This window comes from Podarcis filfolensis, assembly GCF_964270895.1.
Source record: "Podarcis filfolensis genome assembly, chromosome: 2".
NCBI classification, from domain to species: Eukaryota; Metazoa; Chordata; class Lepidosauria; order Squamata; family Lacertidae; genus Podarcis; species Podarcis filfolensis.
The window spans coordinates 53,248,609-53,266,760 of record NC_139605.1 but is presented as its reverse complement, the minus strand read 5'-3'; the positions used below and the strand labels follow the sequence as shown (position 1 = coordinate 53,266,760).

The 18,152-nt window shown below is 41.7% G+C and overlaps 2 protein-coding genes across 2 annotated transcripts in view; one reads left to right on the top strand and one right to left on the bottom strand.

Moving 5' to 3' along the window:
* The window catches only part of APEH (acylaminoacyl-peptide hydrolase), a 78,921-nt gene extending 63,513 nt beyond the window's left edge, over positions 1–15,408 (top strand). The window contains exons 44-48 of the mRNA XM_083604136.1: positions 3,902–3,932; positions 9,503–9,597; positions 14,136–14,171; positions 14,704–14,752; positions 15,253–15,408. Coding sequence (XP_083460262.1) covers positions 3,902–3,932; positions 9,503–9,597; positions 14,136–14,171; positions 14,704–14,752; positions 15,253–15,405 — 364 coding nt within the window. The 3' untranslated portion in view covers positions 15,406–15,408. The remainder of the gene's footprint in view (positions 1–3,901; positions 3,933–9,502; positions 9,598–14,135; positions 14,172–14,703; positions 14,753–15,252) is intronic.
* LOC310757826 (taste receptor type 2 member 8-like) lies at positions 9,747–11,838 on the bottom strand. Its single transcript, XM_083603562.1, has one exon. It carries the CDS (start codon positions 11,067–11,069, stop codon positions 10,173–10,175), a length of 897 nt encoding a protein of 298 aa, XP_083459688.1. The 5' UTR covers positions 11,070–11,838; the 3' UTR covers positions 9,747–10,172.
* Positions 15,409–18,152: the final 2,744 nt, after the last annotated feature.

The window sequence follows — 18,152 nt, the reverse complement described above, 5'->3', positions numbered from 1 at the left end:
CAACAATTTTCCACACTTATTTGCTGATTCAAATGTCTTTTGTCTCATCTGTTTAATCTTCCATTCTATTTCCTGATTCATCATTTTCATATATTGTACTTGATATAACTTTATCTCTTTCAGGATCTCCTACGACTTTGGTTTCGCTCTCAGTTTCTTCTCTCCTTCCTTTATTTTTTTCCAGGATTTTATCTTTTTTTCTCATTTTGAATTCTCTTCTTGATTGCATTCTGTTGTATCAGAAATCCTCTCATAACCGCTTTGCTTGCGTCCCAGATTACTCTTTTTTCCACAGTAGTATTCATGTTTATCTCAAAATAGTCTCTCAAAGATTTTTGGGCCTTCTTAGTCACTTCTTCATTCCTAAACAAAGTATCATTCATCCTCCATCTAAAGGAACCAATTGGCGTCAGTTTCATTTCCATCTTCACAGCATTATGGTCGGAGCAAGTTTTGGGGCAGATTTCCACTTTACTAGTCTTCGGAACCAGTCCTCTAGTTACCCAAATTTGGTCAATTCTTGTCCATGTCATTTTAGCCTCAGAGAAGAAAGTTCCCTCTCTTCCCATAGGATTCTTTGTTCTCCAGATGTCAACTAAATCCATATTTTCAGTCATGTCAAAAAAGGTTTTTGGTAGTCTACCATCCTTGGTGACTACCTGTCTCAGTGCCTTGTCCATATTTGTAGACACCACTCCATTCATATCTCCCATCAGAATCATATTGTAATCCATATAGTCCATCAGGATCTCATGTAACTTCTTGAAAAATTCCGATTTTCCTTCATTTGGTGCATAAATACCTACTATCAAAAATTTCTCTCCTTGTGATTGAATTTCAATTGCAACAAATCTTCCTTGGTCATCTTTAAATATAAATTTCGGTGATAGGCTCTCCTTTGCATAAAGGACTACTCCTCTTTTTTTGACTTTATCTGATGAAATAAATTCTTGGCCCAATCTTTTGTTGCTCAATATCTTCCTGTGTAGCCTTATCACATGTGTTTCTTGCAGACAAATCAAGTCCAATTGTTATTTTTTCAGTAAATGAAAGACTCTCCGCCTTTTTTCCGGGGAGTTCAGTCCATTAACATTCCAGCTTAGTACTTGCAGTGCCATGATGTAATTACTCTAATTTTCCTCCAACTGCACCCAATGCCTGCTCTTCTTCTGGTAGTAGTGTCGGTGTCACATTCACTAGGCGGTCCAGTCCAAAAGGTAATGTTGCAATGTCCACTATTCCTCTTTTTGGTGATTTTCTGTCCAATCCTCTTTGCTCTAGTCCTCTGTCTGGTGATCTTCTGTCCGATGCTCTTGACTCTTTTCCAAGTTCCTTCTGCAGATCTTCTTCGTAGTTATTCAAAAACTTTACTTTATCTTCTACTGATCTTATTTTTATTTTCCTTCCTTTGAAACTGAAGGATAGGCCTTGGGGAAATTCCCACCTGAAGATGATTTTGTTCCTTCTCAGCAGGACAACCAAATCTCCATAACTGGACCTAAGGTCCAAAAGATGTTTCGGGATATCTTTAAATATTTCCACTCTTGACTGTTGCATTACCAAAGTCTTCTGGTAATGCCAACCCAAAATTCTGTCTCTCTCTTCTTTAGATCGGAGGGTAATCAAACAGTCTCTTATTCTGTTCTTCTCTTTCTTCCCTCCTCTTCCCAATCTAAAGGCCCTCACAATTCTAAATTCCTCTTGTTCCAAATCCAGCTCCCAAAATTCTGCAAGTTCCTGCATGAGAAAGTCTATCAAACTGTCCTTCTCCAGTTCAGGTACAGCTCTGATCCTCAAATTTGTCTGTTTTTCCTTGAGCTCGATCATAGAAAGCGTCAGCTTATGGTCCTGAAGCTGCCTCTGTAGGTCTGGGACTCTCTCTGTTTCCAATTGTATTACCTTAGATTCCACAGCAGCAACTTTTTCCTTGGCTTCCTCTGCGGTCTGTCGTATCGAATTAGATTCCTGTATCAGTTTCTCAATAGTTTCTGTGTTAGTATTCACCTTTTGTCCCAAACTATTTATGCTTTCTGTATTTAAATCAATTTTAGTAACTGCAGCATCCACTTTTGCATTTGTGGCGTCTGCTTTCTTGTTAAGTTGTTCCAATGATTCATTTATCTTACTTAATGCAAGCGCTAAAGCCTCTTCTGATGACATTCCTCTTGATTTAGACTGAGTTAGTACAGCCGCAGATGAGGCAGAAGGGCCAGATGCTGACGCTCTTCGCTGCCAAGACTTCCCAGACCTTGTTGTTTTGTCTTGGATTGATGGGTCTATTTTTTCTTTTCCATCTGCCATAACACTTAAGTAATTCAAGGTCAATCCCACAGTCCCTGAGTCTTATCTTAAAGTTGGAAAATTCCCCTAGTCCAACTCTTGTAACAGTTTCAGAAGCTTCCTCTAGGGGGAAATAGTTGCTAATTGTATTTGTATCAATCCAAAATATCACCTTTTAAGACACAATTGCAACAATAAAACTAGTTTCAATTTTCCGTTACTTTTACTTCTTTTAAAAATAACTTTTTACTTCTTTTAAAACCAGAAGAGGACAGTCGAAACAATGTATCTTTCTTATTTTGCTAGCTGTCAGCGAACGATCTATTTACAGTCAATGCACGTTCCAAAGTACGGCAGTCTTTTTGGCAGCCCGTTTCCAGGTTCTGAGCGGTGGAGCTTTAGCTTCCTTCCCTCTCTTTTGCAGGCAAATACAGTCCAAAACTCCCCCCCTCTTCTCCTGCTTCCAAGGGGGAGTTCACTATTTTTAATGCTGGAAATTTAGTCCTTTACAATAGGCTTTCCAAGACTTTAGCTTGCAGCCCTTTGCTTCAGTCTATTTACAAAAGAGGAAGGCGGACTTCCTGTTTTGAACCTTCCCCGTTTCGTTGCCAAATTCAGACTTTTAAAATTCTAATTCTTCACTCTACTCACGGGTAGTTACTTTTAAATCCAATTGTCCACAGGAAAAAGTCAGCGCTCTCCGGCAACGGCTGTGCGGCTTCGCTCCGTGGAAGAAGCAGTCGATTCAAAGCACCGCGCTGCTCACCCCACTTCGCTCCGGATCCCCAAAAACGGGTTTCCCCGCGAGTAGGGGAGGCGCAAGAGGTGCCCGCCGAATCCCACGTTCACAGGCTTCACCCGCCTGTGATTTTTGAAGGGTCTCCGCCTTCGCCGCCGTGGCCAGACCCGATTCCCACAGAGCAAATTCCTCTCGTTCAGAGGAATTCCGCCATTACCGATGGCACTAACCCGGAAGTTTATTTACAGAAATACTGTAAAATTAAGGAATGTTAGAAGGATGCTGGAATGAAGCTACATGGCTTTAGCAGAAAGGTTATAAAGAATTAAGTAAAAATAGATTGTTAATGGGTCAAAGTGGAAAATTTAAGGTTAGATTGGGTTAAGATAAATTATGGAACAAAAATTGAGTAAGATGGAAAGGATTTGCTGAAACAGCTAATTGAACTAGAATACAAAAAAAGGGAGGTGTGAGGAGGTCGATGAAACAAGTAAATGGAACAAAGATAGGGAAACATTGGATGTGTTTTTAAATGCTTGCTTTTCTTTTTTCTGTTTTACTGTATTGTTTTCTTCTTTTCTTCTTTTTTATGTATTTAATTTTTCATTTTTTCATTCTTCTTTTTTTCTGTAATCTTTAAACCCTTAATAAATATTATTAAAAAAAAAAAGATCCAAGGGGGACAGCAGGCGGCTTTGAGGATGGAGCAGGTCATGGCAAGACTTCAGAGGGAGGTGTGGCTGTGATGGAGACAGGCCTTAGTGTCCTTACAAAGAAGGAGATGGGACTGAAGGGAGTACACAGAAGCTATATATGAGAGTCTTTGCTCATCGTAGTCCACAGGAACTTCGAAAATATAATTTTTTGTTGTTCCCTTTGCAGGCTGTTGTGGTACCCAGAAGAGAATCATGCTGTAAGTGGAATGGAGGCTGAAGCAGATGTCTTTATGAACAGTGCACAGTGGATTATGCATTACCTTTCTAAGGAAGCAGACCTTGAAAGTCAGCAGCCAGCTGAGAAATAAAGGATCTCAAATATTAAAAAGCAGCCAGCCTGTGGAGATACACATCATGCCACATGAAGATTGCCAGATTGAATAGATCAGGGGTCAGCAAACTTTTTCAGCAGGGGGCCAGTCCACTGTCCCTCAGACCTTGTGGGGGGGGCCAGACTATATTTTGGAAAAAAAGGGGGGGACGAATTCCTATGCCCCACAAATAACCCAGAGATGCATTTTAAATAAAAGTACACATTCTACTCATGTAAAAACATGCTGATTCCGAGACCATCCGTGGGCCGGATTTAGAAGGCGATTGGGCCGGATCCGGGCCCCGGGCCTTAGCTTGCCTACCCATGGAATAGATCTAGCCTTTGTATCCCTGACAGGAATCCCTTTCCTCTTTCAGCATATTCTTAAAAGATGTGCTGCTGGTGCCTTGGAAGCAGCCTTGTACAGAGTCAAACCTTTGATCCCTGCAGCCCAGTACTGTCTATGTTGACAGAGAGCTGCTCCCCAGGATGTCAGATTGCGGGCGTTTCTAGCCCTATCTGAAGATGCTGAGGATTCAGGTTGGGACCTTCTGCCTGGGCAGATGTTCCAACACTGTGCCACGATGCAGGTCCTTTTCAGAAAATCTGCAGCAAACAGTCAACTGTCTAATTGAACTTAACTCTCGTAGCAAAGCTGACGTCTTAAGAATTTGTATTGCTGCTTATAACTACAAGGCTTTGTGGATAGTTCTTTCTTATTTATTTACAGGACACCAGATCTTGGAGTAATAGGTGCTAAAATAAAAAAAAACCCTCAACCTTCTTGTTTTTATTGTTATATCTACTAAGCTATACATTACCAAACTGGTCCCTGAGGGAATTAAATGTCATATAAGATTATAGCTTCAAGACTGTGGTATGCAAAATATGTGGGAAACACTGATATACCAACAACAACTATGTCACAGTGAGAACCCTAAATGTAGGAATATACAACAATGGCAAAGCTTATGAGTTTTATAAGGATGAAAGAAGGAAGGGCAAAAATTAACTGGTTTTTCCCCTAAGATTGGAAAATGTTTGTTGATTATTGGCATAATAAAGCACATACTTCAGGAGATAATAACACTTTTATTTGACAAGATAAAAGAACAACAAATAGGTTTAAAAGCTAACACATTTAAGTATGTTATGTTATCCTGAGTGGCAAGTACATATATAAATATTTTGGGTGTGGAGATTGTAAAATGTGAGGTTAGAGGGAAATGAAATGTGCAAAACCTCCAACAATGAGAATTACGTATTCAGCAGGTGTAGTTCACAAAACAGTTTTTGATGTCACAGATATTGTTGCATTGGTAAATAAATACAATGTACTAAGAATTTTCTTTTCCTGTTCCGTCAACAAATATAGCAGTGAAAACTCTTGATGTGTATTGTAATCTAGTGGATTCACATTGCAGTGTACAGTATACAGTGTACCAGACAGTTAAAATGCATATTGCCATTTCTGATGTCCGATTTTTGTCCATTTCTTATTTTGCATAGAGACTGCCCTGTGTAAAATGCAGAAGGGCATAACTGGCAGATGGCATATATCACATGAAGAGGAGAATCAACCCCTTATGTTGCTGATGGCATTATCAGGCCGGGGAAAGGTATTACACTCTAGTTTGGCCCTAAGAATTTTCTTAAATAATCCTTGTTATTGGTATTTTTCAGCACAGGAATAAGAAACCTGTGTGCCTAACAGAACAACACGGGCGGGGGGACCCCAAACCAATAACTTAAACACAATGCTCTCTGTGTGGCCAGTGTCAATGTCCTTAAGAATTGTTAAGTCTCTGTTTTTGGAAACATCCTGGCAGCTGCCTGCTTGAATTTAGTATACTTTCTCAATGGGTTGGGAACTATGGAAATGAACTATGCATCAAACTATGAAAATTCATGGGATTCTTGGCCTGCCCGTTTCCATGATGCTTCTAGATAGTATAGTGGTGTTGATGACAAACTGTATTGAATGGCTTTGTATAAATTGAATTGGTGCTTCATCTTGGTGGTTATATGGAACAAGAAATTTTGCCCAAGAGAACCCTGTTTGTGGTCTAGATTTTACTGCTCAGGTAAAGAATAGGAGGAACTGGAAATACTGCTGTTGAAACATGGAAGGACCACCCCTGGTGGTTACAATATGGGGTATCACAGGGCACTATTCTATCCCCATTGCTGGGAGCAGCCATTAGGACTTTGGGGGGCCAGGTGTGATTTGTATGCTGATCCTCAGCTCTCTTTGTCCAGAAGTTCTGAATCAGGAGAAGCCATGTGGGCCCTGGGCTAATTCCTTGATACAGACTTGGGATGGATGAGGGGGAATAAGCTTGTTTGTATCCTGGCAAGATGGCTTTGATCTGTGGAACTGTCACGGTTACACAAGCCACATAATATCTGTTCAGTAGCTGTAAGAAATTGATCTTTTAATGTGGTAGCACCTAAACTGGAACTCCCTGCCTATTGATATCAGACATATGCCTTTGCTGTGCTCTTTCTGGTGCCTGCTTAAAACGTTCTGTATGTTCTGTGCAGACATACAGAAGTTACAGTCGTTTACGTAACCCCTGGTTACATAAACTTTGGGATGAGCGCGCGGCAAACCTGGAAGTATTTTACCGGGTTTCACTGCGTGTGCATGCACAGAAGCGGTCCTCAGGTTGCGGAAACCTCAGGATCCGACCGGACCTCCGGAACAGATCCCGCCCGCAACCGGAGGTAACACTGTACATGTGTTTTTCTCTTTTTCGCTACTGTCGATTTTAATTAGTATATTTTGACTGCTTTTAAATACATACAGTCGTACCTTGGTTGTCAAATGGAATCCGTTCTGGAAGTCCGTTCGACTTCGAAAAACGTTAGACAACCAAGGTGCGGCTTCCGATTGGCAGCAGGAGCTTCCTGCACTCAATTGGAAGCTGCAGAAGCCGCGTCGGATGTTCAGGTTCCAAAGGACGTTCGCAAACCGGAACGGTCACTTCCGGGTTTGTGGCATTCAGGAGCCAAAACATTTGACTCCCAAGGCGTTCCAGAACCAAGGTACGACTATACTTGTTCTTAAACTTTTTATTGAGAATTTTTTTGTTTATATTTTTGTAACCAGTTAGAAGGGTTGTGGGGTTTTTTTACAGTCAAGGGCACATAAATTTTGTTAAATAAAATAAACAGTATCTCCGGCTCTCCACTGACCCACAGTATATTCATAACATAGAAAAAGCTGTAATACTGCAAAATGCTTTAGTTACTTCTGTTAGTTTAGCCAAAAGACCTCATTGCCCGTGTCATTCAAAGTAACATTTATCACTTTGCTCAAGATTGTTGTTAATTTCTGAAGTATGTTTTTAAATTAAGGGACACAGACAGCCCAATCCTATGCAACCATGGAATTTAATCCTACTGTATTTAGTGGACTTACTCTAAAGTAAGCGTGCACAGATTGTAGCCCTAATTGATCAGTTTACCTGTCAAAACATGATAGGTTTGGGTTTCTTCAGTGTCTTAAAAAGCATAGAGATTTGCTTGGTGCTGTTTTCCAGAACAGAAAATGGAAATATATATATTTTATTAAGCAAAGCAGTAACTAATTCCATTCTATATTTGCATCACTGTATTTGCAACTGAAGATCAAATAGGCAAAGGACAGTACTTTTTATTAGATTTCTGAAACAGCTGGTTCTTGCACTGCCTCTGTGCTTCTGTTGGCCCATGAGATGTGCATAACAACCTTCATAAAGGGCAGGGAGAGAGAGAGAGAGAAATCAAACTAAGGTGTAAGAAATATGTTGTGTTCTGAGCATGCAAGAGCTGCAATCACACAAAATGTTGAGGGGAGACATTTGATGCACAAAAAAGAGCCACAAAAGCTTCTGGTAGTTGGTGTTTAACAACATCTGCAAGTAGTGGGTGGTAGGGTAGCTTTCCAGGCGTCCAAATTGCCTAGCAAAGTTTGAAACGCTTGTGGTTGATGTAAAAGGAAATTATAAAGGTCTAGCCTTCCTATAGACATGCAATATTCTACTGTTGGTCATCTGTCCCAGATGAGGGCATCGTGGAGAAGGGGCCCAGTTGCCAAGGGGAAGTGGGAAGAAATCGGAGAACTCCAGGGAGGGAGAAGCTAAATCCATTTCATAGGACACTCTGGATATAGGGAAGGGAAAGTGTGGGACAGAAGTAGATGAAGAAGAAGACAAGGGGGAATTGAAGGAGGTACAATAGGGCTTCATGATCCACATTAAGCCAATGTATGGATGGTGTGCCTATTGAACTTGCTCTTGCTGGCAAGGTTGACGAATAAGAATTTGATTGCAACTTACGATTTCTGCCATTATCTTCAGCCAAAACAGATTAAATAGTGCTTGCTTGATCGCTTGCTTGCTTCTTTCTTTCTTTCTTTCTTTCTTTCTTTCTTTCTTTCTTTCTTTCTTTCTTTGTTTTTCTTTACAGGGTACCTGATTTTTGGTATAACAATTTCTAAAGTCAAAATCTGACCTTTGTCATATTACCCTTGTTATATTTTATTAACATATAAACACACACACACACACACGGTCCAAGTATAACAGAGGGAATTTAAATTTTATGTGAGTAGAGTTTCAAGGCTGGTATGCAAAATGTTTGGAAAAGGCAAAAACCATGACATAGTGAGAATTCAAAATGCAGGAATATGCAGTAATGGCAAAACTTATGAATTTATACAAATGAAACAAGGGAGGCAAAAAGTAAGAGGCTTATTATTCAAGATAAGAAATTGCTTATGGATTGTTGGCATAATAAAGCACATCAGTAAATAATAAGACTTTTATTTGACATGCTGTAACAAACAAGAACAGTGAAAAGTCGTAAGGCAGAAAATAAAAATAGTAATAATATTAGTAGTAGTAGTAGTAGTAGTAATAATAATAATAATAATAATAATAATAATAATAATAATTTCTACCCCGCCCATCTGGCTGGGTTTCCCCAGCCACTCTGGGTGGCTTCCAACAAAACCTGAAGATACAATAGTTCATAAAATACTAAAAGCTTCCCTAAACATTTTTCCCTATAGAAAAAATGTATATACAATTATTCTGAGTTGCAAGGGTATGTTGGGGTGGTGACCGTAAAAAGTAAAAAGAGGAAATAAAATATGTAAAACTTTGGACAGTGATAATTACATGGTTAACAGTGGTAATTTCCAAAACAATTTTTTATGAAGCAGATATCATGGCACCATTAAGTACAAGGCAAATTGACAAGAAATTATTTGGCTCAGTTCACTCCACAAATGATAGCACTGAAACTCTTGATATATTGTGATTCAATGGTTACACGTTGCAGTGTCCCTTTGAAGTTCCTTTGCTGTAGGACGGCAACTTTAAGGTTATAGAAGCATTCTGCCAAAGGCTTTTTGAATATTGCAATCTCTGATGTCAGACTTCTGTCCATTTCTTATTTTGCATATAGGCTGGTGTGTTTGTCCTGTGTAGAATGCAGAAAGGAGTTTCTGATGGTGGATATCATGTAAGAAGATCGCACATATCACATTGGAAGATGAGGAGGTGAACAAACTCCTGATGTTGTGAACATCATTCTAAGGCTGTGTAATAGTATTGCCAGAGTGAATTTGTGGACAGAGATGGCATCTGCGTCTGCCACAGGGGCTGCTGGTATACAGATGCCTGGTGTAGGTATGTTGTTTCTTGGGAAGGGCTGTTCAAGAGCAGGAGGTGCCTGTAAACATCACGTTCCTTTGTTTTTGTTTTGCTGTTTTCTAATCTCGGTCTCTCCTATGGCAATTCTTAGATGTCTTGACCAATGAGCCTGAAGGGATGTTAATGTTTCATTTTAAGAAAGGAAGTAGCTGACTTAGGGGGAGGAAGCAAGGCTGCTTGTGACTGGGGCAAGGTGGGGCAGGAGTCTTTAACCACTCATGACCCCCCCATCCCAATCAGAACCACAATGGGAGGAAATCTGCTGTTGGCATCAATAGGCCCTTTCTTCCCATGGCAAATGGCAGGCATGATAGGAGGGGTCAATTCCAGTTTGTGTGCTGGAGAAAACATGCACACTCTACTCCTGACCAGGCTTGGGCCCCCTGAGCTAGCTCTTCACAAAAGGCAACACCTAAGAATGGTTAAGGCTTTCTTCTTGGAAGCATCCTGGCAGCTGCCTGCTTCAGCTTGGGATTCACCAACACCAGGAGGGCAGCCTGCACAGGGGAGTACATTAGTATCATTGTTATACACACTGAAATGGCAACTATATCTTTGTTAATACAGCCAGTTATAAATAAGATCTTTGCCACGTAAAAAGAAATGGAAAGCACCAGCAGGAGGAGGACTGTCCCAGCTGCCTTCGTGTGAGCATCTGTTTGAAGGCTCCTAACATTGGATTCTTTCCCAGTCAGTTTGTAGACGTGTCTGTAGAGTGAGGCTACAACCATGATTGAGCAAGGAAAAACTATCAGGAACGGGCAGCCAACACCAGTAATCAAAAAGAAGATTTTGAAATTAGTAGCAAAATCAACCTCTGTCTGGTCTTGCGTCATGTTTGTAATGCTTCCCTGGGGTTTAATATACGTACTCGGCAGTTCAAAGAAGGAAACAAGCAAGGAGATGGCTTGAGATCCCCCAAGAAGCCAAGGTATTATCCGTGATATCCTCAGCTTGCACCAAAGAAAAAGGGAGCAGTTGTTGTTAACGATCTTGAGATAATAGAAGAGGCAGAGCCAGGCAGTAAGCCAGAATCGGGAGAATGTGAGAAAGGTTCCAATGAAGTAGCATATTTGTAATATTAAGGGGCTGCTAAAGTCAGAGATTAAGTAGTACTTAATTAAATATGGGGACAGAACACCCGAGAAGCCGATATTGGACATACCTAGAGACAGAAGAAGTTGTTCTCTAGCATCAAGTTTCCTGCTTTTAGCCCACTCAGTGACTATCACTGCAACAATAAAGCCATTGGAGATGAGCCCACCGATAGCCAGGACAGCTAGAGACACCAGAAAGGCAATAAGTTGAGGAGAAGGCATCTCTCTGTATCCTTGCAGATTACTGTACCAGGTGGCCTTTCACCGATCCAAAGTTGCTGCACTGAGATGCAGTGTGCAAGTGAGACAGAACATCTGCAGCATCCTTATGAATGACCAGGGAACTATGCAAATGAACTGTGAACCAAATTATAAATTAATGAGACTCTCCAGCTGCTCATTTCCATAATTTCCATATGCCTCTATCTGGCATAGTAGTGTGGACAGAAACTGTATCAGAGGCTGCCTGTCACTCCACTTTGTATAAATGGGGAGGGGGGATTGCTCCATTTTGCTGGCCCCGTGAATAAGAAAGCTTGCCACAGGCAACCACTTTGCAGTGGTCCAGAGTTTATGTAAAGAATAGGAGGAGCTGGAAATTCCAGCTGGCTTGTTTGTCCTCAGACCCTCCTGCTTCTGGTTCCCAGGCCTCTGCAGCCTTTTCTTTTATTTGATCCCAGATTATAGGCAAATGCTTCTTCCTCAACAGCATGCCCCAAAGTAAAATCTATCTGCAGTTATTTCCAATGAAGTTTTCCTTTCCTTTGCCTGCTGCTAATTTCTTTAACCGCAGTACAGTATTTATTCTTTTAAAAACAGATCAATGCAAGCTCAAATTGCAGTGTGTAACAATCACAATAGCAGACTTAGCTGCACTCATTTTTCTATTGCACATTCTGCACTGCTGCACATTCTCCACTCCAGTTCTGCATGAACCCAGTATATTTATAATGTAGAACCTATTTTTAATACTACCCAGTAGTTTTGTTTCTTCTGCCTAGTTTTTTCAAAAGACCTCACTGTGTGTGTGATTCACTTACCATTTTGACTGCACTGTTGCCATGCCAAAGATCTAAACTTTTGGATCTTTAAACAGAGGGACATGTCCAGCCCAATCCTACTATATTCAGTGGCCTTTCTCTAAGGTTAGTGCACCTGCGATTGCATTCCTGATTGGTAGGTTTACTTGCAAATCATGATAGGCTTGTGGGTTTTTTAGTGTCTTAAAAAGCACAGATTTGCTTGTTGCTGTTTTCCAGAGCGGGATATGCAAAGATGTGTATTTAATTTAGCACACTGGTAACTGGATCTGTTTGCCTATTTGATCCTCAGCTGTAATTATAGCAATGCAAATAGCAAAGGACAGCATCTTTTATTAGGGTCTGTAAAATGTCTAATTCTTGCACCGCATTTGTGCTTCCATCACACTTTGAGCTGTGGATCTCAATCTTCATAAAGGGCAGAGAGAGGAAGAGAAATGCCACGTAACACATTAAGAGAAATGTGGTGCTTTGAGTGATCAAAGTTGGTTCCAGTAATATTTTCAGGCAGGAGCTGACAATATGGCGGGGTAAGACAGCACTGCCTCTCAGGGTCCCTCTAGGTTGCTGCAAGAGAGGGAAGCAAGGTAGCAGAGATCTCAGTGTACTCCTCCAGGTGGCTTGAGTGCACCAACCTCCTCACCCGAATTGCCTTACTCATATCTCCTCCCTCTCAGTAATAAGCATGGACCTCGGACTTGGGAAGTGAGGAAAGCAAGACTGCCCAATCCCACCAACAGCTGCTGTCTGCAGGACATAAGGTTACCACATGGGTGGTGCTGTGGGTTAAACCACAAAGCCTAGGGCTTGCCGATCAGAAGGTCGGCGGTTTGAATCCCCACAGTGGGGTGAGCTCCTGTTGCTCAGTCCCTGCTCCTGCCAACCTAGCAGTTCGAAGGCACGTCAAAGTGCAAGTAGATAAATAGGTACCACTCCAGCGGGAAGGTAAACGGTGTTTCCGTGCACTGCTCTGGTTCGCCAGAAGTGGCTTAGTCATGCTGGCCACATGACCCGGAAGCTGTACACTGGCTCCCTCGGCCAATCAAGTGAGATGAGCGCCGGCAACCCCAGAGTCGGCCACGACTGGACCTAATGGTCAGGGGTCCCTTTACCTTTACATTAACTTATTTCACTATTACAGGGATGGGGAACCTGTGGCCGTTCAGATGTTGTTGGACCACAACTCCCATCATCCCTCACTAGGAGGACCAATGGTCAGGGATGATGGGAATTGTAGTTCAAAAACAGTTGGAGACCCAGGTTTGGGAAACTCTGATCAACCCCCTGCCATGCAGGAATCTTTCACCCAATGAGGGGCTTGAACCCATGATCCTGAGATTAAGAGCCTTATGCTCTAAGGAAATTTATGGACCTATGAAATGAACAGGTATAAGAAAACAGGACCTACGTTCTGTCCTGTTTACAGTGTGGGCAGGCAGGCATGATACAAAGGCAAAACAACCCCAAGACAGGCAAGTGGGCTTCAAATCCTATAGAAATGTATGATAAAAGTGACTAACAAGTTTAGTAGTAGTAGTAGTAGTAGTAGTAGTAGTAGTAGTAGTAATATCATCCTTGGGAGAAAGTAACTTACAGAGATCATACCTTTGATTTCTGAAACATCTAATTCTGACATTGCCTCTGTGCATCAATTGCCCCTCAAGATCAGGCAATAAGCTTCATAAAGGACAGGGAGGGGGGAAGCAAACTAACGTAATAAATACAGTATGTTGTGTTTCGGGCACACAGGAAACACTATCATACACAATATTGTGGGGAGACATAGATGCACAGAGGCTGATCCATCCCAAGAATATAAGTGTGCCGTATGATCAAAAATTTCTGACTCCATCAAGTAGCAGCCAAGCAGCTGTTCCTAGCAGCCCCAGACAGTGCACAAAAGTGATAGCCAACCCATTCTGTCCAGTTAATAGCCATTGGTAGACCTGTCCTTCACTGAAGCATTAATCCCCTTCTGAGATCCAGAGGGAGAGCAGGTGGCTCTGAGGAAGGAGCAGGTCATGGTAGGAACTCAGAGGGAGGTGAAGCTGTGATGGAGACAGACTTTAGTGTCCTTACAAAGAAGAAGATGAGACTGAATGGAGTTCAAGGAAGGAAGGAAGGAAGGAAGGAAGGGTATATGGGAGTCTTAACTCATCATAGTCCACTGGTATTGAAAATGTATGAATATGTTGTTTCATAAGGGCGAAAGAAGGGAGGCAATAAAGTAACAGGTGTTTTTTTTCAGGATCAGAAAATGTTTATTGCCTCCTGACATAATAAGGTACATACTACAAGATATAATTAGGCTTTTATTTTACATCATGTAAAAACAAATAAGAATGGTGAAGAGACTCAAGGCTAGCACATTTATGCATGTTGTCCTGCAGTTGCCAGTACAAATATACGTCTGGGTGTGGGCAATCGTAAAAAAAAACAAGGTCAGAGGGAAATGAAAAGTGTAAAACTTCAGCCAGTGATAATTACATAGTTAACAGTGGTAATTTCCAAAACCCTTTTTTAAATGTGGATATCATGGCACCGTTAAGCACATGGAATGTGCAAGGAGTTCTTTGTGTCAGTTCAGTTCACAAATGATATTGGTGAAAACTCCTGATGTATTGTAATTCAGTGGTTTCATGTCTCAATGTCTCTATTGAAGTTCCTTTGCTGCAGGATAGCTATTTTCAGGTTATTTACACAGTGTCCTAGGACCTAGAAGGTTTCAGTGTTCCACCACTTCCTTTTGAATATTGAGATTTCTGACATCAGATTTTTGTCCATTTTGTATTTTGTGGCTCATTCCTCCTCTATAGAAAGCAAAAGGGCAGTGCTGGCAGAGGATGGCAGACATCATGTTGGAAGGTGAGCAGGTGAACAATCCCCTGAGGTTTGGGATGGCATCATTAATCCTGAAACAGTTTTCCCAGAGTAAGTCTGTGGACAGCGTCTCCATTCCCCATCTCCATAGCCCTGTCATGGGCATGTTGTTCCTTGGGAAGAGCTGTTTTGGATCAGGAGATGTCTGTAAGGATGTATAAGTCAACAGCCAAGGCGTGTGAGAGGGAAGTGTCATTCTCCAGACTTGGGTGTCGATAACTGATGAAATGTGTGAGTGGTTTCATTTGGGGGCTGTAAGTGGCATCTGCTTTGTTTTGCTGTATTAGATGAGCCTTATACTTTGAGGAATGCCTGGTGTAAGTTGTTCAGCAGTGAGTCCTTATCCCGTGATCCTGAAGAGATGTAGCAGGCTTCATTTTAAGAAAGTAGCTGCCCTGCGGAGGGGGTGGGGAGAGAAGGCTGGTTGTGACTGTGGCAAGGAGGGCAAGGGGCTTTAACCATTAATCCTTCCTTTTCCCGATCAGAATCGCAGTGGCAGGATAGCACTGACTGGAACCAAAAGGGGCTTTCCCAGCATTGCAAATAGCAGCCATGATAGGAGCAGGACAATGCTGATTGAAAACATGAGAGCAAACCAAGTGTTACAGTCCTTTCTCCACTTCACACCCTACACTTGACCAGGCTTGGGGCCCCTGAGCCAGCTCTTTTTACAAAATGCAACATCTAAGAATTGTGAAGGCTTTGGTCTTGGAAGCATCCTGGCAGCTGCCTGCTTGAGCTTAGGATTCACCAACACCAGGATGGCAGCCTGCACAGGGGAATACGATATTATAACTGTTATACACACTGAAGTAGCAAATATGCTTTTTCCACCTTGTCCAGTTATAAACAAGGTCTCTGCCACATAAAAAAAAATGGAAAGAATCAGGAGGAAGAGCACTGTTCCAGCTGCCTTGACGTGGGCTTCTGTTTGAGGGCTCCTAAATTTGGATTCTTTACCTGTCATCTGGCAGACATGCCTACAGAGCGAGGTTACAACCAGGATGGAGCAAAGGAAAAGTATAAGAAAGGGACAGACAGTATGACCAATTAGAAGCAAGCCTTCAAGAAAGCAGTCAAGCTTATTTTCTGTCTTCCCTTGTGTCATGTTTGCATTGTTGACTGTTGCATTGCTCATGAGAGAATTGCATTGCTCATTTTGAATTGCAATGAAGGACGCAAGAAACGTGATGACAAGAGAGCCCCCAAGAAGCCAGGGCACCAGGCGTGATATCCTCAGCTTGCACCACAGGAAGAGGCAGTGTGTGCTGTTCACTATCTTGACGCAATAGAAGACACAGAGCCAGGCAATGACCCAGAGTCGGGAGAATAGGCCAAAGGCTAAAAAGTAGTAATATACGCCAAATATTACGCCGTCGCTGGTTTCAGGCTTTAACCCGTATCTAATTAAAAATGCAGTCAGAGTAAGTGTGAAGAAGATATTGCACGTACCCATGGATAGAATAAGTTGCTCCCTAGCCGCGAGGGTCTTGCATTTAGCCCATTCAATGACTATCACTGCAACTATAAAGCCATTGGAGACGAGCCCACCGAGGGCCAAGTCAATTAAAGCCACCAGAAAGGTAATGATCTGGGAAGAAGGCATCTCTCCGGATCCTTTCAGACTGCTGTACAGGTAGGACTTTCAGCAACCAAAATTGTTGAGCTAAAGTGGAGAGTGTGAGTGAGTTAGCAGGGCTGCAGCATACTTTTAAATAGGCTGGGGACCATGCAAACGAACCATGTGCCGGACTATGTAAATGAATGGGATTTTCAGGCTCCTCCTTTCCTTATTGCTGCTATCTCACATAGTGGTGTTGATACACTATACCAAAGGGCCTCCTGCCAAAGGTGTCTTGAGTGAGGGTGGTACTCCTTTTGGGTGGTTTTGAGAATAAGAAAGTTAGTGGCCCAGACTCTACTACTCAGGCAATAAATAGCAGGAGCTGGAAATTCTGCTGTTGGCACCTGGAAGAAACCACCTTGCCTTCAGACTCTCTTCAGCCCCCACTTTTTATTGGTTCCACTTTAAAAGCAAGTTCTATTTCCTTAACAGTAAGTTACCGTAGTTTGCGTCTCCAAACTAAAAGCCTTATGCAGTCCTTTGTAGTTGGTCATTCCTTTTGTAGCTGCTCATTTCTCCACCCCAACACACTATTTCTTCTTTAAAAATAGATGCAAGATTCTTAATACAAGATCAAAATCCAGCATGTGACAATCAAAATAGAAGTTAGTTCAGAGATCCACCACCACTCATTTACTCATTGCACAGGATGCCTTTCTGCTGCTGCTTAAATCCACACCAGCACTACACCCATCCAAAGCTTATTCATAATGGAGTTTCTAATACTGTCAAATATCTTTGTTTTATTTTGCAAAAAGACCTCATTGCCTGTGTCATTCAGATTAACATTTTTGACTGTGCTCAAGGTTGTTGCTGCTATTCCAAAGATCTGAACTTTTGAGGAGGTGGAAATCAGTGCTGTTCACAATCTTGATACAATGGAAGACACACAAAGCCAGGCAATTACCCAGAGATGGCAGACATGTATATATATTTGATGAAACACACATGTATACTGCCCAATCCTATTCATGCTTGGAATTTAATCCTAGTATATTCAATGGGCTTTTTCTAAGGCAAGGGCAGATAAGATTGATCAGTTTACCAGTCAAATCATGATAGGGTTTTGTTTCTTTGGTGTATTAAAAAAGCACACAGATTTGCTTGTTGCTATTTTCCAAAACAGGAAATGCAAAGATGTGTCTTTTATTTAGCACAGTGGTAACTGTATCTGTTCTCCATCTCCAAAGGTTCCTCATCCTCCTGGGGAAAAAGTGACAAATGAGGTGCCACAGGGTTCTGTCCTGGGTCGATTATTGTTGTTCAATGTCTTTATGAATGACTTGGAGAAAGGCATTGAGGGGGTGCTCATCAAATCTGCAGATGACACCAAACTGGGAGGGGAAACTAAAAGACAGAATTTAGATTCAAAATGACCCTAACGTATTGGAGAACTGAGCCCAAACTAATACAATGAATTTCAATAGGGACAAATGTAAGGTTCTGCCCTTAGGCAAGAAGAGCCAGCTGCACAAATATAAAATGGGGGTTGTGGGCTTGAGCCCCACATTGGACAAAAGATTCCTTCATTGCAGGAGGTTGGACTAGATGACCCACGTAGTCCCTTCCAACTCTACAATTCTATGAATATACAGTATGTGTAAATAACCATATATCATAAAGACACCACAGTCTCCACTGTGCCTCATTAACAAAAGGAAACATGAATCCTGAGTAAGTGCCTGGAACCCTGGTAATCTCGCATCACTTGGAGATTAGGGTGGCATGCAATATTATTAGTATAGTATAGTATAGTATAGT

Excerpts from the sequence above, each read along its gene's own strand:
- LOC310757826 (XM_083603562.1), bottom strand. The coding sequence starts at position 11,069 with ATGCCTTCTCCTCAACTTATTGCCTTTCTGGTGTCTCTAGCTGTCCTG.